Source organism: Vitis riparia, chromosome 14 (assembly GCF_004353265.1).
Source record: "Vitis riparia cultivar Riparia Gloire de Montpellier isolate 1030 chromosome 14, EGFV_Vit.rip_1.0, whole genome shotgun sequence".
Taxonomy (NCBI): Eukaryota; Viridiplantae; Streptophyta; class Magnoliopsida; order Vitales; family Vitaceae; genus Vitis; species Vitis riparia.
In genome coordinates, this window is record NC_048444.1 from 24,609,334 (window position 1) to 24,634,409 (window position 25,076).

Below are 25,076 nucleotides of genomic sequence, written 5' to 3' on the forward strand. Positions count from 1 at the left end.
AAGAAAAATAATAAATTATATTTATATGTTTCAATAAATTCATTTGACTTATATTTCATTTTAAACACGCTCATGTTTAAAATTCCTCCTCTTGGAATCATAAATAATTTTTAACCTAATGAAGTTTGAATTGTTGTATATATCCAGTTGGCACTGACTTTGTCTTCTCTTCTTTTTCTAATTTATCTATTTTATTAAATCAATGAATTAGAAGAAATAAACTTGTGGGCTTAGTTTTCTGACTACCGTTAATGGCTTCCCTTTTAATGGTATAAAACTGGAAAAAAAATTAGTCTTAACTAAAAACTGGAAGCCAAAGGAGAATTAATTAATATTAAATAAAAATAAAAAGTGGTGTAAGTTAGAGTGTAAAATAGCAATTAATACATGTAATTGGGTTAAAAGAATGAACCAAACATGACTTAATTGGTAAACATGTAACACATCTTTAAGATGTTGTGTAACTCATTTGATAATTTAAGTCAGGTTGGGTCTAATTTGAGTTAATACGATTAATCTTTCAACCTAACATATTTATCGTTCGATTGATTAATTTATTCAAAATCATATTTTAAATTAATCAAATATAAGTTCAATAGGTTATGATTATAATTAAGATAATTATTATGGTTATTTTTTTCAAATTCGTGTTATGCAGATTGACCAAAAAATAATTTATTTATTAAATGATATATATAAGTCAATGTATGAATATAACTCAAACATGATTATACTCTATCCAAATTACGAAAAACGTGTGTTGGGTTCGAGTTATGCTAGTAAATCATGTCAAACTTTGTCATATCCATTCATTAGTGATATGTAACATTGTAAAGATAAAAATATGATAAAATTATTGATTTACTTACCAAAATAATAAGAGATTAACATCATGACAAAGAATCAAAAGAGAAAGAACTCCAACGAACCTCATGATTAATGACAATCATTAACATCTATAAAAAAATTTGTATAACTAAAATTATGAGATTTTTTGGAGAGGGTCTATAGTGATAGCGCAAGAATTGAGTATGCAATAGTCGCTTGTATTTCTTATGTCTTGTATCAAGTTTTTGACATATATAGTGAATTTTCCTTTCTTTTATTTGTAATTTTTCATATTTAAGATTTTTCACATAAATCCATGTGTTCTTGTTTTGTTTTGTAATATATTATATATTTTCATTCTTTCATAACAATATATATAATATTTAATTTTTTAATTATAATATTATTAATAAATATTAATTTTATATTCAGAATTTCATGTGGATATCGTTATTGTTGAACAATTAATCGTCCATTATCCCTTAACCATGAAATGGTGGAAGTCTTCGATGCAGTTGTCTCGTATTTTCTCAATTCCATGGACTATTCATGGGAGAGAAAAAAAACACAAAAAGAACAAAAGAAAACAAGAAAAGACTAAGCAATGAAATTTCTGCAAGCCTGCGTCTACAGAATTTCTTAATTTTCTATGAACACGTACGCATACAAGTACAAGGTTTGACTTTGACCCATGCATTTCCCATGCAGTTTGCTTTCAGTTTCTCATTCATTTTCTATGCCAGTAAACTGATTCTTCTTTACGTTATCCGGTCTCCAATATGCATCAATGTGGCGAAGATAAGAAATCATGTATGCACTAGTTATGGTGATCTTGAATTGGCACAAAAATTCTTAATTGAGTTTTTTTTTATCGATCATTATCATCTGATCCTGATATATTCCTATGTATTTGTAAAATCAAATTATTTGTATTTTTCGTCTTTTAAATCCATTTTTTCAAATACTTAATTTTTTAAAGAAAAATAACATTAATATAGTATATCAAAATATCACCAATAAATCAATGATAAAAATTGAAAACATCGAAGAAATGAGAATTTTCCTCTACTTATCGTATTGGACATGCCAACACATATACATTTTGCTATATATAAAATCTTGTGTGGAAAAATATTAAGACCAACCATATTAACGTTGGATTGATACGGAAAACATTAATAATAAAAACTTTTGGAACAACGAGAATTACCCTTTATTTATCGTATTGGGACCGTCAACACATGAAATTTCATCGAAATGTCATATATATTTTTTTATGCGTAGAACCTTGCGTGGAAAACTATTGAGGCTAGTCATGGTCATGTTGGATTGCTACCAAAAATATCAATAGACTCATTTACAAGTCATTGCCATGTGATAGGAGACAAACGTGAGTTACACGTGATATGCAATTTCTCACAAATTTAACATTTTTGTGTTCAAAGGAAGTAACGTGAGGGTCTTATATTCATCGCTTTGACACCATTATTCCTTTATTTTCTAAAGCATCATTCAAACTAAAAGCACCCACAGAAGTGGAACTTTTTCATGGCGGAAAGTTACAACTCCCATTCTCCATTGACATTTAGAAACATGGGGTAAGAAAGGAAGAAACTTTATTTGATTCCTTACATGTCAATTTAAAATTTAATAATGCCATATTTTGTCTTCATCTTTCCATAAATCCATAGATCCCTTGTTTAGAAAGACAACCAAAGAAGGAATCTATTCTTTGTATTTTATTTTTTTTATTATTATTACTCAAGATATTTTATAAAAATAAATAAAATGTTTTTAGAAAAAATTATTCAAAAATATTTTTATTAAATGTATTTTTTTAAATTTAAAAATTATTTTATAAATTAAGAAATTGTATTTTTAATTTTAATATAAAAATTAAAATATAATATGAAAAATAATTTATTAATTTAAAATTTTTTAATTTCTTTTATGTTTTTTTTTATTTAGTATTTTCCTACAAGCAAACAAAACCTTTATCTTTACGTGTAGGAAGGTGTTGGGTTTTTTTTTTCTTTCTTATTTGAGCTAGTCACGAAGATTCGCATGAAAAATATTAATGGAGTCATACTAGTCAATGCCGCGCAATCGAAGAGAAAAGTCAATTACGACTCACATCAAATGCAATTTCTCGAGAGAATTACCTGATAGGGTAGATTAAATAAGAAAATAACTGAAAATGGTGGTCTTTTTTGATAACTCTTAAGAAGGACAATAATAGGTTTAAATACCAAAATGTCCTTCAACTAAATACTTTTAAAATTCAAAATATTTAAAACACTTTACTTTTTGTCAGGACATTTATAGTGCGTAGGTTTCACATTTATTATAATTATTGACATTCGAATTTTAAATCAAAATTTTGGGTTTAATCCTTACAATAATGATAGTATAATTTGTTATTTAAATTTATTATTCAAAATAAAAATATTTTTAAAATAACATTTAATGTATTTTTTTTGCATTTTTATTAAGGAAAAAGCAAGTTTCATAATTATATAATAAAAATAATGATTTTTATATATATATATTTTTCTAATTTTAAATTGATAAATTATGTTTTTGTATTAAATTCGATGAAGATAGATTATTTAATTTTTTATTTGAATTATCTAAAAAGAATAAAAAATGATGGAGAATGTTTACTTATTTTTATTTTTTATAATAAAATAATTTTAAAAAATTTATATGATTTTTTTTCCTTTGCATAGTATTTTTTTCTTAATTTTCATATATAATTTTTTCGTCTTTTTTTTTTCCTCAATACATCGAGTGGATGATGTTAATATATATGATATGTTAAATATTAATGAGGTATAAAAAGTTATCTCTAAGATCATTACTTTTATTATAAAATATAGGTATGATAAAAATATATTATAATTACAATATAAACACTTATATTACAATACATTACAATAAAACATAATTAGGAAAATTTTAAACTTTTTTTATAAAAGTGATAGTTTTGTATGATGATACCATATTTCATAACATATTTATATTATGAATCACTTCTAAAATAAAATGAAATACTAATTTGAATTCATGAGACTTGTGGTTTTTATTTTTATTTTTTTATATACAAAAATTATTAAATAATTTCAATGTGTTGGGTGAATTATGTTAATATAGTGATAATTATGTTTTAATAGCAATAGGTTATGAATAAGCATTTTTAAAATTATTACTTTTATAATAAAATATAAATACGACATAAATATATTATACTTACAATACAAATACACTAACATTACAATATATTATAATATAATATAATATAATTTATTTTTGTTTAATTTTTTATGTGCTTTATTACTCAATGAATACTTGTGTGCTATTTCATTAAATAATTGTGTGTTATTAAATTGAATATTTATATATTAGGTTAATAAAGTTTTTAATTGTATGTTATATATATAAGATGACATAATAACTTTAAGATGTGGTTTTTATTTTTGAGATATTGAAAATTATGTTTTTTATTACTAGATTCTCAAAAAAATCTTAATTTTTTTAAAATTTAATTATGAGTGTTAAGAGTGTATTTCAAATAATTTAATTTCTTATTTATATATATATATATATATATATTTTCAACCCCACGTTGGTAAAGGAGTAAAGAAAATGATAAATTTATTAAATATACCATATTGATGTGATAATATAAAATAATTTATAATTAATACCAAATAATAAACTAAATTAATAATGAACAGTTTATTATATTATTTTTATGAAAATTATAACATTTAATTAGACTTGTTGTTATTCTTTTGTTGATAATAAGGTTAAAAATGATATCACATACGTTAAAATTACTATTTTACCATTTTATTTCCATTCAGTTGGCATATTTTTTGTTGCTAATTTTTATTTATTAAATAAATATTAGTATTTTTAAGTGTTTTTTTTAACTTATTCCTAAAAGGAAATTATTTTCAAGTGAGTTGTTTTTAAATGAGAGCGTTTGTGTTTTTTCAATTTTTTGTTGAAAGCAGTTTACTTTCAGATTTTAAATTATTTGTTTTTCTATTTTTTATTGAATAGAAAAAATCAAAATATTTGGTTTTTACTAATAAAAAAAGTAATATGCTAATTTTTTTTAATTAATATTTAATAGAAATAAAATATATATAAAAAAAACAAAAAACCTAATACTTAATAGTACTAAGTGTTAAAGTTCTATTTAGAATTAAGTAAAAAAAAATAACCACCACCTTTTTGTTTTACTTATTACTTATTCTTAAAATTCAAAGTATTTGACTTTTTTTAATGCAAAAAATAAAATATTTGTTTTTTTTTAACTTTATACTAAAACCAATTTGCTTTCGAATTTCAAATTACTTATTTTTTTTCACTTTTTATTAACTTATTATTTATTTCTTAAATTTTTTTAACTAGATAGAAAAAACCAAATATGCTAAAAGTAACATATTGGTTTTTATTTTTTTATTTTTAATATTTAATGAAAATAAAATATTAAAAAAATAAACAACTTAATACTATCAAACACTATTTAGTTTTAAGTTCTATTTAAAATTAAGTTAAAAAAACAAATACTAACTTAATCTTATTATTTAGTGTAAAAAAAAAAAAAAACCTCTTCAAAGATGTTGTTTTAAAATAAAAATAAAAAATTATTTAGATCATGTGTCACGATATTATTATTGTTAATTTTTTCTCTTTTTCTATTCACGCTCTCATTATTATAAAATATTAAAATGAAAACAAATAATTATTCTCACCTTACATTCCAAAAATTGGAATCATCAAATTTATTTTTATTAAAAATAATATATGAATGAAAATAAATGTTCATTTTTATTCCCCGCCATTTCATCATCCCAAATACGTCTTAGGCTATTTGATTCCATATTTTATCTTTCATTTGCTGATTGGTAGATGGAACCTACTTTGGAAATACAATCAAAACAAGAATTAGAATCCAAAGCGCGGGAAGGTAGGTTGGTTGGTGATCCAAAGTTGACGGAGACCATAAAAATGTTTAGGTAGAATATTGTTAGGACATTCAAAACAACGTAAACAACTCTTAAAAATTATTTATAGATGTTTCCAAAGGTATGCTCTTATATATTAATTATATAAATGAGAAAATAATTTTGAAAAAAAAAAAAGAAAAAGAAAAGAGAGGGCCCGTGGATAATGGCAAAGAGACTAACATGGCGACCATAAAATAGTCCAGGTCCGTCGAAGACTTGTCTTGTATTGGATATTTCCTTAATTATTTTCATATGACTATGACTCGGTCCAATCATGATGTTTGTAGTATGATATAAGCTTCTTGACATCAGCAGTGCAATTTTCTTCTGAATCTTCGTTAATTTTCTATCCCGCCAAACAGGTTCTTTGTCAGATTCTTCTTGCATCATTTCATGGTGACGATCAGGAAGATGAAGAAATTGTGGAAATGAAATTAAAAGACTTAGCAGAAGACTTGGAAATTAATATGACTTTAGGTCTAGTTTGCATATATTTTCAAATAAAAATTAAGAATACTAATAATTTTTATATTAAAAAAAGTTTATTTATTATTTTAAACTTTACTTTTCAAAAATTTTAAAATTTATTTAAATATACTTTATGTTTTGTATTTTAAATTTTTTTATAAAATTCTCTTATCTCTTATGTCCTTCCTATGCAAATGTTCAAATAATGCTAAAAGGTTCCTAGAGATTATTGGTCAATGATTCAAGATTTTTGATGAGAGTATACTAGTTTTAAAAAAAAATTATTAAATTAAATAATTTCAAATCTATTGTAATTTTTGTAAAATATATATATATATATATATATTGTATTTTTAAAATACGATTTATATCACTTTAAAAAAATTATGCGAAAAAAGTCGGCTTTTCAAGATAAGATTTCTAAAATTGGAATTTATGTGATAAACACATCAAAAAATCTTGAAGAGAAGATTTCTCACCTTTTTTTATTATTTAAAAAAAAAATCGTTTCTTAATATTTTCTTTATTATTTTAGGAAATTGTCTTTTAAAGAAGTAATTTTAACGCATATATTTTTTAAAAAGGTAATTTTATAAATCGTATTTTGGAAAGATGAATTTTTTTTAAAACGGTATAAATCTTCTTTTAAATAGACATTTTTTTAAAAAAAATTCCTCATTCTTATATGGCAAAAACTGCGTAGGTTTGAGATTATTTTTCGATTAGGATAGTTTAGATATTATTTTTTAAAACTTTCGTATTCTGGTCAGGATTCATGCATGCAGCAGGCTGCGAAAAGAAGCGGTAAAGCCGCCAACGTGTCAGCTGAGCCTAGCTGACGGCTGACCATAGAATTCTTGAGCCCCAAGTCTAACAGAGCCTTCTCTTTTATTCCTCATAAAAACCCAGAAGAACAAATAAAATTGAATTTTCCTCGTACTGATTCCTGAGGCTATGTTTGGTTCCCGGAAAATTTGAGGGGAAATGCGAGGGAAAGAAAATACAAAGGAAAAGTAGAAGGAAAGAAAAAGTGAAGGAAAATAAAAAAATAGATTAAAAGTTAATAAATTATTTTTTTGTTACTTCAAACTTATTTTATTTATTTTAACTCATCAATATAAAAATTAAATAATTTAAAAATATATAAGTTTTTAATTAGTCTTAATTATATTTGATTTTCTTTGATATTTTTCATAGGACAACCAAACATAAGAAAATCATTTTCCTTAGCATTTTTTTTCTTTCTTTGTACTTTCCGGAACCAAACATAGCCTAGAGTTTCCTCTTTTCCACGCATCATTCTCCTTAAACATTCTGGAGAACCAGACAGAAAGGAAGTGGGCTTTATATATATATATATATACACATGCAAATATCACTTGTGCATGCGAATGAACTGTCTTTGCCTTCTGTTATACAGATAAGACTAATCAAAGGAGTTGAAATTCTAGAGAGAGAAGAAATCCCAGGGTTGTTTTAGAGAGAAAGATGGGAGGGTGTTTTTCAGATGTGAGAGGAGGGAAACAGGCTGTAGGAGTGGGCCTGACGGGCCCCAGTCTGCCTCCCATGCCTACCAGCGACGCTGCCCTCAACGATGCTGTTGACCACTTCTTTCGAGCTCGGGGCATTCAACCACTATTCACGCAGCTCGAGGTGGTGCCGCCCGTACACTTTGTTGTTTTTTCCTCTAACCAAACGCTATTTCTCATTTTCTTTTCGATTTTGAATGTTTTTTTTTCAGCCACACATTGGGTCAAACACTAACTTTTGTGATTTTATTCTATTTTCTGGGTTGTTTTATTCCATTTCGCAAATTTTCGCTGTGCATTATCTTTGCTTCTTTTCTTTTCCTCGTATTATTTTTAAAACTTTTGTTTTCATTACATATACGAATCCCTAATGTTGTGTTTGGTTGATGAGAAAGTGGAGTAAGGAAATCGTTGTCAATTGAAATTTTCTGTTCCTATTTCTTGGCAGTGGCAACCAAAATGGATTGCAATGTCAATACGAGGACACGGTCAACCGATTTGCCCTGGAAATTGTTATTACTATTATCATTAGGAATTGGTGAAAAAAATCGTCATCGTTATTTTTATAATAGTAATTGCAAATGTTTTCTCAAGTGAAAACAGAGCTTTTAAAATATTCTGTGAAGAATATCTCACTCATGAAATAATCCATAATTTTCTGAGATCAATTTCACGAATAATTATGAAAATTATGCTTTTTTTGTTGTATACTGGAGAGTGAGGTTTCTTCTTAATGCTTCCTGGATTGTAACTTTTGTATCCCACTGTTTTGATGTCCATGAGTGGAGCTTGATAATTGAAGCGTATGAGGTTTGCAGGGCAATTTTTGAGTTGTATTTGGGATTGCTGATGCAGAAGCATACATTCTCTATAGGGTATCGTAATATTATTAGATTTTAAAATACTAAAAGAATGGTGAATATAAACCGATAAATTTGGTTATCTACAAAGGGTTGTTGGTTAGTTGTGCCAAGAAAATTCATCTTTTTGGATATCTCTCAAATCGGTGCAATTTTTGCCTGTTGCCTGATATTTTAATATTGTACTTCTGCCCGCCATTGCATGACATTCTAATTTTCCATCTCATCCTCACTAAAAGACTGCCCAGAAAGTTGCTCCCCTTTTAGAAACATGGAAAGATTTCCCTATTCTAGATGTGTATTTGACTTTTGCGCATCGACAAAATCATTGATTCCAAACTTTTTATTTTCATCTAAATGTGTGCAAATGTGATAATGACTTGATGTTCGATTATCTAAGGAATCATAGGTGAAAAAGTGTATTTTTTTGTGGCTTCTGTTCATATCCTGGACCACTTTTTGTGGTTGTCTGAAGTTGTACTAGGTTTTTTTCACTTTAAGCACTTTCAAATCAGGGAAGGACTGGCCAGAAAATTGCATTTCCATACTGATCATCCATTTATCACCTGCTCTGATGGTCCCTGAGTGTCTGAATATGAGGTTGACCATTTTCTCAAATATTCAGTGTTAATGCTGTGAAAGTCAGGTTGAACACTAAAAACAGGATGTTGCATCGTGATATTTTAAAGAAGAGAGTTTTTCCCCTTCATGCTCAATATAATTCAATATCTGAAATGCCCTTTTAGAATGGGCAGGTGACCTTAGCATTCTGTGATCCCCAAGGGAGATATATCTTGCAGACCTTGGATCCAGCTCTTTTCAAAATAGAGGTTAGAAATGTACCCACCTCCAAGAGTAAGAAGACCACCTGGAAATGGAAGATTCAACATTTAGCTTTAACCATAGGCACTAGTGATTCTAGAAACGTGGATGGGTCTGTTGTTCAGAGTGTGTCGATTCCTCTTTATTGTCTGTCTGTTTGATTTTGTTCCTCAAATTGTACTAATATCTTTTCATTGATTTCTGCAGCTATCTTTATCTGGTTCCAATTTACGTGATCGTGACATCATCTCTAAGGCATGTATTTTCACACTTGTTTTCATAGTGCAATATTCTTTTGCTGTCTTATTGGGCCTACCTTCCTTTGTTGTATTAAATGTCAGTTTGTTTGTGGTAGTTTGATTTTTCTTTTTCCTCTTTATTCTTGAATGCTTTGAAAGACTTCGGCTACTATTTCTTGCTTCTTCCTGTTCATTTGTCCACGTGGATATGGAATTCTTACCTGGGTGTCCCATTGTGAGTGAAAACTTATTAAAAATACTAAGAGAGTAATTATGTAGAATAAAAGGACAAGAAATCTTGCTACAGGGAAACCTAGAAAAGAATGCAACCAAAAACATGTAGCTGTAGGTGATGGTGGGGAAAAATCCGGGCTTCATTAGTGCTAGAGTGCATGTGATTTATAACACATTATGCATAGTATATACTGCATGAGGAGGAAATCTATAGGAAGAGATGTGGTCTCTATAAAAATTTCCTTTTCAAAGTAAATAAAATTTCAATAAACAAAAAGCCTTATTTCAAAAAGCAAGGTTTTCTGGCTGAAAATCCATTCAGAAAATCTGTATTTAAGCAAATATAAGATGAATTTTCATCAGGAACTAATGAAACAATGTATGATTTGTTCTATAGTCCTATTTGCATTATTACTTGACTGTGATGAATTGTTATCAAGAGCAATATCATAACATTCATTACAGAAGAGGGACTTCCCCTTCTCCTGCCACTCCCTCTGAAAACGGTCTCGTTGCCAGGGCTAGAATTTGACAACCCTACAAACTCGATCAAAATTCCCCTAGACTCTGATTAATTTATTTCCTATTTGGTACTTGCACTATATAATAAAGTTTTTACCATGAATTATGAATCATTACTAAGCTCCCACCATTCATGGGAACTAATCCTAAGATTGGAAGGATCATGGGTGATGTGTATGTATATAACATGCTGAGCCACATACCATCTATCTACCTTAAAATTTAATTTATCCTACTACCATGTAAGTGTTCTTGCATACACAATTTTTGATATTTTGTATCTCAGCATAAAGCTGTAATATGAGTGTTAGGCATTTGTATGACAATATAACCAAATAAGTAGCAGTAGTGGTCTAAAGAAACAAGTCAAAGACTCAAAACCTACTGCTCTTCATAAGGTATTTATATGCCTACATTATCTTTCACTAATTTCACGTGTCAAAATTTTTTACTGTTGGAGTGGCATGCCCCTTGCATATTATGTAGAGTTGATCAGTTCTATCAAAGTGCTGGCATTGCTTTTAATTTTAGTGGCCTCTGTATGGTAAATGTTTCTATGACATGTTCTGGTATATGGTGCTGAGGCTTGTCATGTTATGGTTTAAACTGAAATAGTTCCTTTTCCCCCTTGTATTGCAGAGTGATCCTATGGTGGTAGCATATACTAAGAAAAGAGATGGAACACTTGAGGAACTTGGGCGCACAGAAGTAATAATGAACAGCTTGGATCCAGCTTGGATTGAAAAAATTACTGTTGCCTATCATTTTGAGATTGTCCAGCCATTGATGTAAGCATGCTATATGTCTGTGTACATTTCTGCATTATGTAGATTTATTCTGTTCACTACTAGACCTCTCTTTAGCGTAATCGGTTCAATCATGTGTTTGCTCATTTGTGTTTCCAGATTTCATGTGTATGATGTTGATACAAAATATTACAATTTACCTGTGAAGGTAATTTGACATCTACTTCTTAGTTCCTCTATAATATTAATCTGACTTCAATAAACTGTACTTTTGATGGGATTTGTTCAATATCTGCCAGTCAATAATTTGATGGACAAATAAAATTTTTTTGTGGAGATTAAGATTTGCATAAATAAATGGATTCATTTAGATATACCATGGTGATCATATCGCTACAAATTCCTTAATACAACATGTTTCTGTTTTCTATGTTTTGGATGTTCGTTTTGGGTCAACTGGGGAAAAAGGGAGTTCTGGAGATTGATTTTAGAGTTTCTAATGAAAAATAAATGATAAGGTGGTTAGGTCTCTCTACTTCATACTCTTTTTTAGGATGACAAATGGTTTTCTTCATGTTCTAAAATGTCAATCAATTTATTGAAGTACAACAATTTTCTGCTTTAATTTAATATATATGCAAATATTTGAGAATGCTAAGCATTCAATAACAGTGAAAAACCTAAGCACTTGCTTGTTGCCTAGCCTCCCACTTTATCTTGATGATTAATCTGATTGGTGGTGGGGCATATGAAAAAATAATTTTCTTTTAGTTATATGCATGCAAACCTGGAAGTTAGATAGCCACAAATTTATCATTAGGAATGGTGAAATAAAAAGAATGCTAGTATCTCATGATTCAAATTTCTCACATGACATTTAAGTCAATTTGCTCTTTTAAATTTCACTTGGTTTTACACTTTCCTTGTTTATTCATGGTTTCAGCATTGTAAGAAAATGTAGCAGATCTTCATCTTTTTAGATCTATGATATGATTAATATTCACAACAAGTCGAGTTTTCTCAGAATTTTCAGATTGTTTTTTTTTTGGATTACTGAGGAACCTTCCATGGCCAAGCCTTTAGGACTCTCCATGGGGACCCAAACCTCGGGTGTTGACTGCCTTGCAATAACCAGTATTGGGTAAATTCAGGGTATCATCAGTGACAGGATTTGAACCTAAGACCATGTGCCACTTACTGTGACCACCCTTCCTAGTGTTCACCCTAATCAACAAGGCTATCTTGGCGGGTCTCAAAATTTTCAGAAATCGATACTGTTTTTAATTTCTTCATATTCCAATGCAAACGAAAGTAGTGCAATCTAAATATCTTACCATGAAAATTCATCCTTAATATGCAAGTCCTTATGAAGACAACATTTTTATTCCCTCTCTATTTGCAATGTGCCTAGTTGTAATGTTCCTGAGCAATTTGCATTTGGTCATGTTTATTTTGTGAATTGTCTTCACGAATGAAAATTTTTTTCTTTCCTTCTATATTTTTATCTTTTCAGCCTAAATTATGACCTTTGATTACAAAATTTAAATAGTGAGTTCCGAGAGTCAAATGATAATTCATGATATAATTCTCAAAAGAAATCCAATTTATTTAATATTTCATTTGAGAAACATAGGCTTGTAGCCATACATCATAAGTCTGTAGAAGAATTTTTCAAAGAACATCTTAAGGAAGATATTTTATTCATGTGCTTTAGGTAAATTATTTATTTTTGGCACATTTTAAGGAAGAGATTTTATTCATGTGCTTTAAGCAAATTATTTAATTTTTGGCAGTTTGTATATATATATATAGTTACCAATTTTCAAAATTGAAATCATTGTTTCTTTTCCATAAATAAGTTTAGGGTTAAACTTTTACATTCAGATTTATACTTCAAAGACTTTCAGAAGGTGAATTTCAGAGTTCAACTTTATTACTTTGTGACCTTGCAGATGCTGAAGTTGAATGATCAAGAATTCCTTGGAGAAGGCAGTTGTGTTCTGTCAGAGGTAACTTGCCTTGGTTTGTCGCAACTTAATGATGCTGCACAATCCTGCATGTTTCCTATGTTTAAGTCGATTAGAAATTACATAACCAGTATATTATGCAATGTTCCTGTGAAGTTTTTTAAGTAGCAGAAAAGCTATTTGGCTGTTTCTATGAGGTTTCAAGTGAAAATTTTCAATTTTCTGCATAAAAATGGCTTTTGAAAGTAGCCGTCCATCTCTAGAGAGAGCACTTTTCTTTATACAGGTGTAGTGTTGTCTGATTTTAAAGCTTGTGCAGTAGTGCTTGTGTAACACATGGCAAGACATGCAAAAATGTAGTCATCCATATTAGGAAGTCTATGGGACATTTTTCATTACAAATATGTGGTCATTATTGAACTTACACTTCATTGTATGTGTTTTGCTTAACTCATGGCAGATAGTGACTAAACAAGGCCAGAGCTTAACCCTAGATCTTCATAACAGAAATGGGAACAGGGGTTTGAAAAACCTAGGGAAACTCACTGTCCATGCAGAGGAAACAGTTGCTTCAAGGAATGCTATTGAGGTTATATTCCATTGTTCACACTTGGAAAACAAGGACTTGTTCTCTAAAAGTGTATGTACTTAGAACCCATGACTTAGAGCATTTTGTTGCTTATAGGTGCATTGATTTGTGTTTGGGTGTTAAATTTTTCTCATCTTTTTTTTTTCTTTATTAGGACCCTTTTTTAAGAATATCTAGGATTGTTGAAAATGGAGGTTCTGTTCCAATTTGCAAGACAGAAGTGGTTGATAACAACTTGAATCCAATCTGGAGGCCTCTATGTCTAACAACGCAGCAATTTGTTAGCAAGGCAAGTTTTTCACCTTCTTACAATTCTAGTTAGATGGTGGTCTATGGTAAAACTAAATGTAGATATTTGTGATTACTCTGTAAGAAAAGAGATACAAGTAATTTGTGAGCTACCTGAGTACAGTGTCTTTCAGTTCACAAAAATTGTGTTATTTTTTACTACATTACTTAAGGAACCATTGAGTGCTTGGTTATTTCATATTTTTTTACGAAGATAGTGGGTGTCAAATCCACATTTTTTGGAACCAATTTGATGTCTTGGTGGGACTACCCCAGCCTACAGGTTACTAAACTTTCTGTTTCTCATTTGATTTGCAGGATAACCCATTAGTTATCGAGTGCTTTGATTTCAATAGTAGTGGGAATCATGTACTGATCGGGTAATTAATGAATCTATTTCTTTTATTAGTTTTTTATTATCATCCTTTCAGTTTTTTTTCCTTTGGTTTACCAAATTTTATGTCATCATCCTTTGTTTCCTGAGATATGTCAACTTTGAAAATTCCTTTATCAGTAAACTTCAGAAATCAGTGGCAGACCTGGAAAAACTTCATAAACAAAAAACTGGTGCCAGTTTCATCTTACCCTCTTCTGCTCAGCATGGTCATGAGAAGGTATTTGTTTGATACTTGGAAAAGGAACCACATATTGCATTAGTTGATGATTTTTAACCCTTACATCTCTTATAACTATTAATGTATAGGTTTTGAAGGGCCAGCTATTTGTTGATCAATTTCGTGAGAAGCAGCTATACAGTTTTATTGATTATGTTTCTAGTGGATTGAATTTAATTTTATGGTTGCTGTTGATTTTACTGTAAATACTCTTCAGCTTTGCAGGATTGCTATCTTTTTGCGTTTTTATAATTTTTCTGTTTCATGAGCGGCCGTTTTATTTTGTCCAGCTTCAAATGGAAATCCTCGAACTCCAGATTCTTTGCACTACATTGATCCTTCTGGCCGGTTCAATGCTTACCAACAGGTAAGGCTTCCCATCTACCATTAGTGCTCAATTGAAGATGCTCATTTAAATTGTGTTCCCACTATCAAGTGGTTTACTGGTGGAGATCTGTTGATGGAAAAAGATTATTTGGTTTTTTGATACCAACCCGTGGATATGATTGAGGAGTGTGGTAGATTTTAAGACGGACTTAACTTCGTTAGGGTTTTAACGTAACACCAGCCTTGTATACATTGTTGATCCACCATTATCTAATTGCTTAAATTTTTGGGACAACTTGGTAGCTTAACATAACATCAACTTGGTTATCATGAGGTGATGAGTTGAAACCATGCAGCATCTGTATTTCCCCTATTTACAGATCCCATGTGCAAGCCAAAAGAAGGATGTTCGGGACGGGGGGTTTAACCTAACATTGGCTTAGCATAAGCCTCTCACAAAATAAATCAATCTTCTACACTAAATTCCATGTTTATAGCTTGAATGTTAGCTCACAAAATAAATCAGTCTTTATTGATGTAGTGGGTAATATAATTTCTTGATTGAATTCCTTTCAGGCTATAATGGAGGTCGGAGAGGTCATACAATTTTATGATTCTGATAGGCGCTTTCCTGCGTGGGGATTTGGGGGAAGGACAATTGATGGTACCGTATCACATTGTTTTAACTTGAATGGAAGTGCAAGCGGCATTGAGGTAAGAAGACTCAGGGTTTTTCTGATTTGTCTTCTACACAACTACCAATAAAGAAGATATATTACATTTGTCTCTGCAATTTATCATAATGAAAAACTTGATTTTTTTTCCAAGTTGTGAAAGTGCAAATTCTTGTTAATTCAAGGAACACATTCATCACCTCACTCTTTTTGCTAGATTTTAGTATTAGTAAATTTTTTTAACTCAAAATGAAAATAATCTGTTCTATTGAAGACTTGACTTCACTATTAAAGACACAAAAAATGGCTATCAATTGAAATGTCTACAAGTAAGATCCTTTAAAATGGATTATATTGTTCTGATTATTTGCAATTAGATTTTGATTTTTGTGTTTTGGACTGAATTCCATGTCATGCCATATGTGTAGACAAAACATTTTTACTTGTATTTGCCCATAAAACTAACACTTAAAACCCTAGAATAAACAACAATTTTTTTTTTTTTTTTTTTTTTTTGGCAGAGTTTGCCTCTTTGGTTTGTTATGTTTGCTCTTCAATTAAAAATAACCCTCTATATTCTTTGGTGAAATGAGATAGTTTAACTAGTCTATGGAAGAGCTGTCTTGATATGCTCAAAATTATCTAGTGCTTCATTGCATTTACTAATGATGCTTGTTCCAACAGGGCAGGGGGAAAAAGAGAGAAATAGTGTAACCTATCAAGCAAAGACGCATGTTTGTTTGAATTGTTCGTAGTTGTCATGATTGTGGCATCCCAAATATTGTTTTAGATGAGCTACACTGTAGTTGTAGCATAGTGTTGCTCATTGTACTGGATTGCCTATTGATGCCTCCTCTTGCTTGGACTATGTTCTAATCTATGAGGACCTCATAATGATGCCATTAGAACACTATTAATTTCTATTATTTCACAGGTTGAAGGGGTCCAAGGGATCATGGCTGCCTATGCAAGTGCACTGAACCATGTTGCTCTAGCAGGACCGACTTTATTTGGACAAGTGATCAATAATGCAGCTGAAATTGCTCGCCAGGCCCTCTCCTGTAACAGCCGCAAATATTTTGTTTTGCTTATCATAACGGTAGAGAGAAGAATGACTTATAATTGCATTTATTTTTATTCTACTTCTTTGTAAAGAAAATCTAACTTCAAAGTTGCATTTATCTTCGTATTCTTTTTTCCTTTTTCTTTTCTATATTTTTTTGGGGACTCAAGTCATTTATCATCTTTTTAGGATGGAGTAGTTACAGATCTCCAAGAAACAAAAGATGCTTTGGTCAGGGCATCTGATTTGCCCTTATCAATTCTGATAGTTGGAGTGGGAGGAGCAGATTTTAAAACAGATGGAGGTGTATCCCTTGTTTTCATAATTTAGCATTCAATACTTCAATTAATTTATGCTTTATTGGCATTTCAGTACTTAATGCTTTAATGGGTACAATGGGTTTCATGTCTCAACAATGTTATATGTGTTCTGATTCTTATGTTTGGCAGATCCTTGATGCTGATAACGGTTGTCGGTTAGAGAGTTCTACAGGACGTGTAGCAACTCGAGATATTGTACAGTTTGTTCCCATGAGGGGAAGTGCGTGGTGAGTACATATTTTTCATTAGCTTGCCCAGCATAGGTTTTGAAAAACTTGAGTTTTCAGCTCAAACTTCAATCTCACATCATCCTGTTAGAGGCTAATAGACGTACTTGAATAGGTTGTAAACTCCAGAGTTTGAGCAGTTTGCATATAACTTGTTTTTGTACATACCATAGACAAGAAAGATGAATGGGTCTATAAATTTGAAATATTTATTTCCCTTTTATATCCCATAGACAAGAAAGATGTACTTTTTCTTGGCAAATCATTTAGAAAGTGGTTTTCCTTAAAGAGTAATTTCTTATCTTAAATCTTGAAGCAGGTGGGCAAACTTCCGTAGTCCAAGCTCTATTAGAAGAGCTACCTGGGCAGTTCCTGACTTACATGAGAAGCAGAATATTAAACCCGGTGCAGTCAACATAGCTCAACATCTGCTTCCATGCCACCATCTAGTAAGGGTTGTCTCCCATTCCATCACTCCAGAGTTCCAAGGCATTGTAAATACCGAAAACTAGGCTGACAACACACACACTGTCTATGGTAACCACAGATGACTGACATATCCCAAAGGGAAAAGGGTAGATTACTTAGTCTATACTGGATACAATCTGTTTTCAAGAATGATGAATTGACCCAATTGTAATACAATTGATAGCATTGGAATGCACTGATTGATTACAAATATTGAGAGTTTCACCAGTGTGTATCATGCATGCCAATTGACCTTTAAGCTTATATTTTTAGGTAGCAAGCCAATGATGTATTTCATGCCAATTTTCCCTTGAACATGTCACGTTTTATTCTTGCATCCCAATGGATATGGGTTAGCATGTGCAAGTGTTTTCCATGAAGGATCACAAGCTAGCGCATTTTATTCTCAATAACTATGTTTTTGTGTACAATATTTAGATACCATGTTACAATTTTTTAACAAAAGCCAGACTTCCTTTTAAGAAAATAAAAATAAAAAATTCATACCTTTGTAACAGGTAAGATATTGATTCTAAATTTACTTCAACCATGATATAATTTTGGAATTCCAATTTCATATATCAGGAGCAGTTTGATATATGATTAAAAACAGTTTCATTTTTAAAAAAAAACATTTTTAAAAGCTTTAAGACTGTTTGGCTATTGTTTTTTGGAAAAGTTTTTAAAACAAAGTGAAATAGAGAAATTTAGAAACAAATAAAATTGTTTTTACTAGTTTTGAAAGTAAAGGAAAGTAGAATTAAAAAAAAAAAAAAAAAACAAATAAAATTAACATGATATTTTCCTTCTGTCTCCACGATTAATCTGATATGATATTTTGAAATTAATTTATTTTAATTTTTTTTAAATGATTGAAAATTTTATATTAAAGAAATAAATTTCAAATCAAACTATACTTGATACATAAAATTTATTAATTTTAAACTAAAAAACCCATCTAATTAATACTAAAAAGTCATGGAACTAATAAAATTAGTAAACCATATACCACAAATTTATTTTGATGTTTGGGTTTGTTTCTTATATATATATATATATATTTACAAATTTTTTATTAGGAAAATGAACTCCAAATTAGACAAAACTTAATGTCTTGGTTTAGAATGACTTTATTGTTTCTCTTCTATATAGAATAATTATTTTCTAATTTTTTTTTACTAGAAAAATGAACTTCAAATTAATCAAAACTTAACGTGTTAGATTTCTTAATAAGTTTAATAATTTTTAAATATAATTTAAAACTTAAATAGTGAACCAATTAATATTAGAAATTTATAAACAAAAAAATTGGTCTAGAACGATTTTATTATTTCATTTTTATATAAAATCATCATTATTATTATTATTTTCATTAGGCAAATGAACTCCAAATTAGACAAAACTCAATGTGTCGGATTCATTAACAAGTATAGTATTTTTTAAAAGTAATTTAAAATTAAAATAGTGAACCAATTATTACCAAAAATTTATAAACAAAAGTTGGTCGAGAAAGACTTTATTAATTGTTTCTCTTTTACATAGAATCATTATTTTCCAATTTTTTTTACTAGGCAAATGAATTCCAAATTAAACAAACTTAATGTGATTGGATTTATTAACAAGTCTAATAAATTTTAAAAATAATTTAAAACTCAAATAATAATCCAATTAATACCATAAATTTATAGACAAAAATTAGTATAACTCTATTATTTCTCTTCAGTATAACATCATTATTTTCTATTTTTTTAAAACCAAATAGATAGGTTTTAAATTAAACAAGACTTAATGTGTTGAATTTATTAATAAGCTTATTAATTTTTAAAAATAGTTTGAAATTCAAACAATAAACTCATTAACACTAAAAATTTATGGATACAAATTGATTTATAATAGCTCTATGATTTTTTTTTGTACATAATTATATTTTATAAATTTTTTTACTATAAAAATAAACTTCAAATCAAATGACACTTTGTATTGAATTTATTAATGAATTTAACGATTTTTACAAATAATTTGGAACTAAAAAAATAGATCTAATCATTAAAAAAAAAAAATTGATATATTATGAGTTATGAGTTTATTGTTTCTCCTACAAATATATTTTTTGAATTTAAGTAAATAAATTATAAATTAAGTAAGATATAATTAATCATTTAAATTCTTTAATGAATTTAAAAATTTTTAAAAATAATTTTGAATTGAAAAAACATATATAATTAATTATAGATTAAATCAAAATATTTTAGAATATTATATTGTAATTTAGTACTAAATGTGCACATGAAATGAAAAACTTGATCATTTACAAGTTAAAAAATTAAACTTTATTCATTATTTATTTTTAATAAAATATTGTTATTTGAAATTATTATTATTCATTTTTAACCAAAAAAAATTAGGAAGATGTTAATATTCTTATATTTCTAACATATACTAAAACAATATTTTTTTTTAATAGCGTCCATCTGCAAGTGCGTCAAGCAACAGGCTCGAGGCTTTAAGGAGTTTCACCAGGGCAACTACTGTATCTCTTGCTTGCTCCAATGAATCGATGTTATCAAACAAATCCAAACCCATGCCATATTTCAACAAGTCATCCAATGAAATATCGCCATCGCCCAGCAAACCACATAGTAAGAACAATGACTTGACTTCAACACTTATCAAACGTTTGTAGCTCCACTCCAAACATGAGTACACGTTTCTACTCACTCCTTTGATGTTTGTTGGTGCAGATGCTCTCAATTCTTCAAAGGCATTCTTCCATACAGCCAGCCTCCCACCTTTTAATGCCTTTGCAATTGTTACAATCACAATTGGTAGACCCTCACATTCTTCAACTATTTTCATTTCTATGGGGTGCAGTTCAAGATTCTTCTCCAAGGAACCTCCTGTTGTCTTGTTAAATAAACTCCAAGCTTCTTCTTCTGTTAATTGTTGAATTCGAAAACATTTTTCTGCGTCCATGTCGTTATTTAATGTGTAGATCTCTAGACGTAACACTACTTTTCATTCTGTCTTATCATCTTTACAAGGAATTCCGACTTCCTTCAAACCAACTTCCTCCTAAATGTCGTTTAAGATAATAAGGGTCTTCACCTCCTTCAGTCTCGTCTTCAGCTCAAGTGCTCTTGTGGATTCATCCTTCCTCTTAAATTCCAAGCCTAACATGTCTGCAATTTGTTGTTGAATTTTAGCAATTCCTTGTTCAATTTTTTCGGAGTCTCGAGTCCAGGATACATCTATGTAGACTTCTGTTGTGAACAACTTCTTTTGGTTAGCTTGTTCTGCCACTTGTTTCATCAGTGTGGTTTTGCCCACGCCGCCCATCCCCCATACTCCAGTCATCTTCATCTCAGCATCTCTCAATGCATTCATTATTTAATTCAAAATCGATGCTCTTCATCCAAAAGGTTCATAATCTGTAAAACGGTCATGTTGGCAATCATGAGTAATCATCTCCAAGTTGGTTCTCCAACATTCAAGCCCCTAATTTTTCTCTACTGCTAGTTGTACAGATAGACTAGAATAACTAGAATTCCTGTAAATATGTGATTGTATCTCAACAACTATAGTTTCCTTATTGTTATAATTTCCTTATTGTTAATCAACCAGTCCTAAACTATAGGATCTAAAGCTTTATACAGTGTCTATTTATGCCCAGCCAATAAAAGAGAAAACTATTGGAGTCTTCTCCTCACAAACTCTGTATTTTTGACTTAGTATTGGAGTGGGTATTATTATTTGTGAGTGTTTAACTAGGTTGGCAATTTCGGACAAAATTCGTAAGTGTCCCCTAACTCGGTTTACCAATCCCTCTTCGGATTACTTGACTTTGAAGACTAAGACTTTGCTAAGAGGCCAAGGTATGTAGCTGAGTTTGTGGTGATTGAATGTAAATCAACCTCGTTTTTCATCTTTAAATGAGTTAAGAAAGCTGAGAGAAATAGTTGTTGGCGCAAGGCTTTTATTCCCCTGTTTCTGGATCGATCTAGGTATAGGGGCAGATTGATCCAACTAACCCGATTCTAAGATCAATTTCCAACCCTTGGATTAAGGGCTTCATTCTCATTTAAAATCAAACTTTCTCCCATTTCTATAAGGTGGGAGACTGTAGCAACCGTGGAGATAGTTGCAACCATTCCATGTGTTCTTCATTTCCTCATTTCTTTTCCTAATTTGGGGGTTTTTGGTTGCAAAGGAAATCCAATTCTCTTAATGTTTTCCAAACTAGTTTTTAATGGATTTTCTTGAGCAATAAATGAGTTGATTCATTCCTTCCTTCATATCTCAATCTCTCATTCTATTTGGGTTTGGGTACAAACCCATTTTCTTCTTGTGTGGATTCAAGAAGAGGTTAAGATCGAGCTTGATGTGGACTTCAAGTGTGCTCTAGAAGAAGGTGAGAAGCTGAAAGTGAAAGGTACTAGTCAAGTGGTCCGAGAAGGATTGGTTGGCTTGAGTTAGGTAAAACCTTGTATTTAGCTTTTATTCTTCATAGTGGATGTTTCCAATCGTTGGTAGGCTCGTGGTATTTGATCTCTTATGAGGTTTTCCACGTTAAAATCCGATGTTAATTGTCTATTTATCTCACTCTACACTTTGATTTATTTTATGTTTTTATATCATTGATTACTTGGGCATATATGTTGAATGGACGAAATATGAGGAGATATAAGTGTGATGATCCATGGAATATCCTTAATAATTTTTCTGCTCATTTTGGTTAATGATATCATGTAGTAAATTGATATGAGTTCAGGAGATAACTGTTCTTTTGATTTATTTTTGAGGATTGTTAAAGCATTTGCATAAGTATTGCATTTATAAATTGTTAGGAGGGTGTTGGTGCATACATTTTTGCTTGTGGATGTTATGCTTTGTTGAAAAGTTGTTGAAAGAGAAGTTTCTTGACATTGAAAAAGTCTAAGGTTAGGTAATCTTTGTTGGGAGAATTTTTAAATTGTTCTATAACACCTATTCACCCCCCTCTAGGTGTAGTTCATTATTGAGATTCATCTTTTCATTATCTACTTTATATCATCATGGCCTGAATTCTTATATACCTTTCACACCATGACTAATGACAAACCCGAATCATCCCCTGTACTAATTATCCATGTTCAATTAGAAAACCCCAATTTCACAACTAATGTCATCCTTACCGAAACCAATTATGATGTCTGGTCTCAAATCATGGAAATGCAAATTGCAGGACGTAAGAAACTTGAATATCTTATGAGTAAAACATCTTTGAAGGTTACTGATACTTCCTATGCGAAGTGGTATGCTGAGAATTAAATGGTCAAAGGATGGTTGTTGACCTCTATGTCATCGGAGATTATGAAATGCTATCTTAGATTGCCTATCGCACATGAAATTTGCACTGTTCTTGCTAAAGCATTCTATGATAGGGTTGATGAATCGCAACTCTTTGCACTGAATCAACGAGCATTCTCCACCAAACAGGTTGGTCGTCATCTTTCCACTTATTATGGTGATCTGATAGAATTTTTTCAAGAGCTAGATCATCGTGATAAAATTGTCATGAACAATTTCGATGATATTATTGCCTATAAAAAATCAGTTGAGAGGTTGCGGGTGCATATTTTTCTGAATGGACTAGATGCAGAATTTGAACAAATTTGAGGTGAGATTCTCATGAGGGATCCTGTACTTGGATCTTGAAGAAACTTATGCATATGTTCGTCGTGATTTTGTTCATCGAGCTGCATTGAGTGGCGAACCTAAACATTTAGAATTTTCTGCTATGGTAGCTCACCGAGTTAAGTATTAACAATCATAAACAAACCCGAAACCAGATCGAACATCTGGTCCATTGAATCATGATCATAATCAATCTTTTGGATCACAACTACAAAATAGGAGTTGCATGACCAGAACGTATGTGTACTCACTATGGTGAAACCGGACACACTAAGTCACAGTGCTATGAATTGATTGGATATTCAGAATGGTGGGATTTTGCCAAGGTACCTCGCAAATGAAATTCAAAGACAAACCATCATGCTTTTGTTGTTGTGATCGAGCCTAGTCATGCTTCCACCAACAATCTTAAGAAAGCCTCATCTTTCATTGCTACCTCTGGAAATGTGGGTAAGGCTCTTCATACCTCTACTCCTATTAGTCATAGTGAATGGATAATTGATTAAGGTGCCACAAATCACATGACCTTTAACAATAATCATATTCAATCCATAAAATCCTTAGACCAACATATAGTGTCCACAGCCAATGGTACCTCCTCTCCAGTGTTAAGAGAAGTTTCAATTTTTTTACAAAAAATTTGAATTTAGATTATGTTTTGGTTGTCCCTTCCCTTAATCATAACTTATTGTCTGTTGCTCAAATAACCCTTCCTTTAAATTGTGTTGTGATTTTTTGGCCTAACCTTTGTGCCTTTAAGGACATTCAGACTCAGAAGACAATTGGTTATGGTACTAGGAGAGGAAAGCTCTACTATTTGGATCTAATGCCAACAAGATCAAATCAATTGGTTCAAGTTTTTTAAGCTAATACGCCTGATAAACTTCAAAGTTCAGAAATTTGGTTGTGGCATAGGCGTTTAGGCCATGCATCTTTTAGATATTTACAGAAATTGTTTCCACAACTTTTTTCACAATTGACTGTTTCAGATTTTAAGTGTGACATTTGTGAACTGGCTAAAATTCATCATGTTCCATTTCCTATTAGTATGAATAAAAGTCTTGTACCTTTTATGGTTATTCACTATGATGTATGGGGGCCTACAAATACTTCTTCTTTGAGTGGAACACGTTAGTTTGTTTCATTTATTGATGATCATACCCGCATGACTTAGATTTGCTTGATGAAATCAAAGAGTGAAGTGAGTTCCTTGTTTCGGCAATTTCACAAAATGATAACAACTCAATATCAATCTAACATTCAGGTTATCCATACTGATAATGGAGGTGAGTTTATCAATCAAAACTTGAAACGATATTTGAATTTACATGGAATTGTTCATCAAACTACTTGCCCTTACACCCCTCAACAAAATTGGGTAGCCGATGGAAAAAATCGTCACCTTCTTGAGGTTGTTCGTGTTTCCTTGTTTGGAGCTCACATGCCCACTAGTTATTAGGGTGAAGCCATCACTATTGCAGCCTACCTCATCAATTGTATACCTTCTAGTTCCCTACAATTTTAGACTCCCTTTGATGTCCTTCATCATACTGTAAGTGCCCATACCATACCGAATCTGTCCCCTAAATTTTTTTGG

The 25,076-nt window shown here is 30.4% G+C and overlaps 3 protein-coding genes across 3 annotated transcripts; 2 read left to right on the top strand and 1 right to left on the bottom strand.

The window, feature by feature from the left end:
- Window positions 1-7,599: 7,599 nt before the first annotated feature.
- On the top strand, window positions 7,600-14,933 carry LOC117930565 (protein BONZAI 3-like). The gene is made up of 10 exons (XM_034851206.1): window positions 7,600-7,970; window positions 9,736-9,783; window positions 11,163-11,311; window positions 11,429-11,477; window positions 13,222-13,278; window positions 13,697-13,876; window positions 13,980-14,114; window positions 14,432-14,493; window positions 14,628-14,727; window positions 14,817-14,933. Exons 1-10 carry the CDS (start codon window positions 7,806-7,808, stop codon window positions 14,931-14,933), a joined length of 1,062 nt encoding a protein of 353 aa, XP_034707097.1. The 5' UTR covers window positions 7,600-7,805.
- Window positions 14,934-15,019: 86 nt separating this feature from the next.
- LOC117930319 (protein BONZAI 1-like) lies at window positions 15,020-17,744 on the top strand. The gene is made up of 6 exons (XM_034850915.1): window positions 15,020-15,094; window positions 15,631-15,768; window positions 16,663-16,827; window positions 16,981-17,095; window positions 17,241-17,338; window positions 17,658-17,744. The coding sequence occupies exons 2-5, from the start codon at window positions 15,637-15,639 to the stop codon at window positions 17,246-17,248; spliced, it is 420 nt and encodes a 139-aa protein (XP_034706806.1). The 5' UTR covers window positions 15,020-15,094; window positions 15,631-15,636; the 3' UTR covers window positions 17,249-17,338; window positions 17,658-17,744.
- Window positions 17,745-20,263: 2,519 nt separating this feature from the next.
- Window positions 20,264-20,779, bottom strand: LOC117930566 (putative disease resistance protein At5g05400). Its single transcript, XM_034851207.1, has one exon. It carries the CDS (start codon window positions 20,777-20,779, stop codon window positions 20,264-20,266), a length of 516 nt encoding a protein of 171 aa, XP_034707098.1.
- Between the last annotated feature and the right edge of the window lie 4,297 nt (window positions 20,780-25,076).

Coding starts and splice junctions, on each gene's coding strand:
- LOC117930565 (XM_034851206.1), top strand. CDS start 7,806: ATGGGAGGGTGTTTTTCAGATGTGAGAGGAGGGAAACAGGCTGTAGGA. Junction 7,971..9,735: donor CACTATTCACGCAGCTCGAG/GTGGTGCCGCCC, acceptor TGATTTCTGCAG/CTATCTTTATCTGGTTCCAA. Junction 14,115..14,431: donor CGCAGCAATTTGTTAGCAAG/GCAAGTTTTTCA, acceptor TTTGATTTGCAG/GATAACCCATTAGTTATCGA.
- LOC117930319 (XM_034850915.1), top strand. CDS start 15,637: ATGGAGGTCGGAGAGGTCATACAATTTTATGATTCTGATAGGCGCTTT. Junction 15,769..16,662: donor GAAGTGCAAGCGGCATTGAG/GTAAGAAGACTC, acceptor ATTATTTCACAG/GTTGAAGGGGTCCAAGGGAT. Junction 16,828..16,980: donor TTGTTTTGCTTATCATAACG/GTAGAGAGAAGA, acceptor TCATCTTTTTAG/GATGGAGTAGTTACAGATCT.
- LOC117930566 (XM_034851207.1), bottom strand. CDS start 20,779: ATGGACGCAGAAAAATGTTTTCGAATTCAACAATTAACAGAAGAAGAA.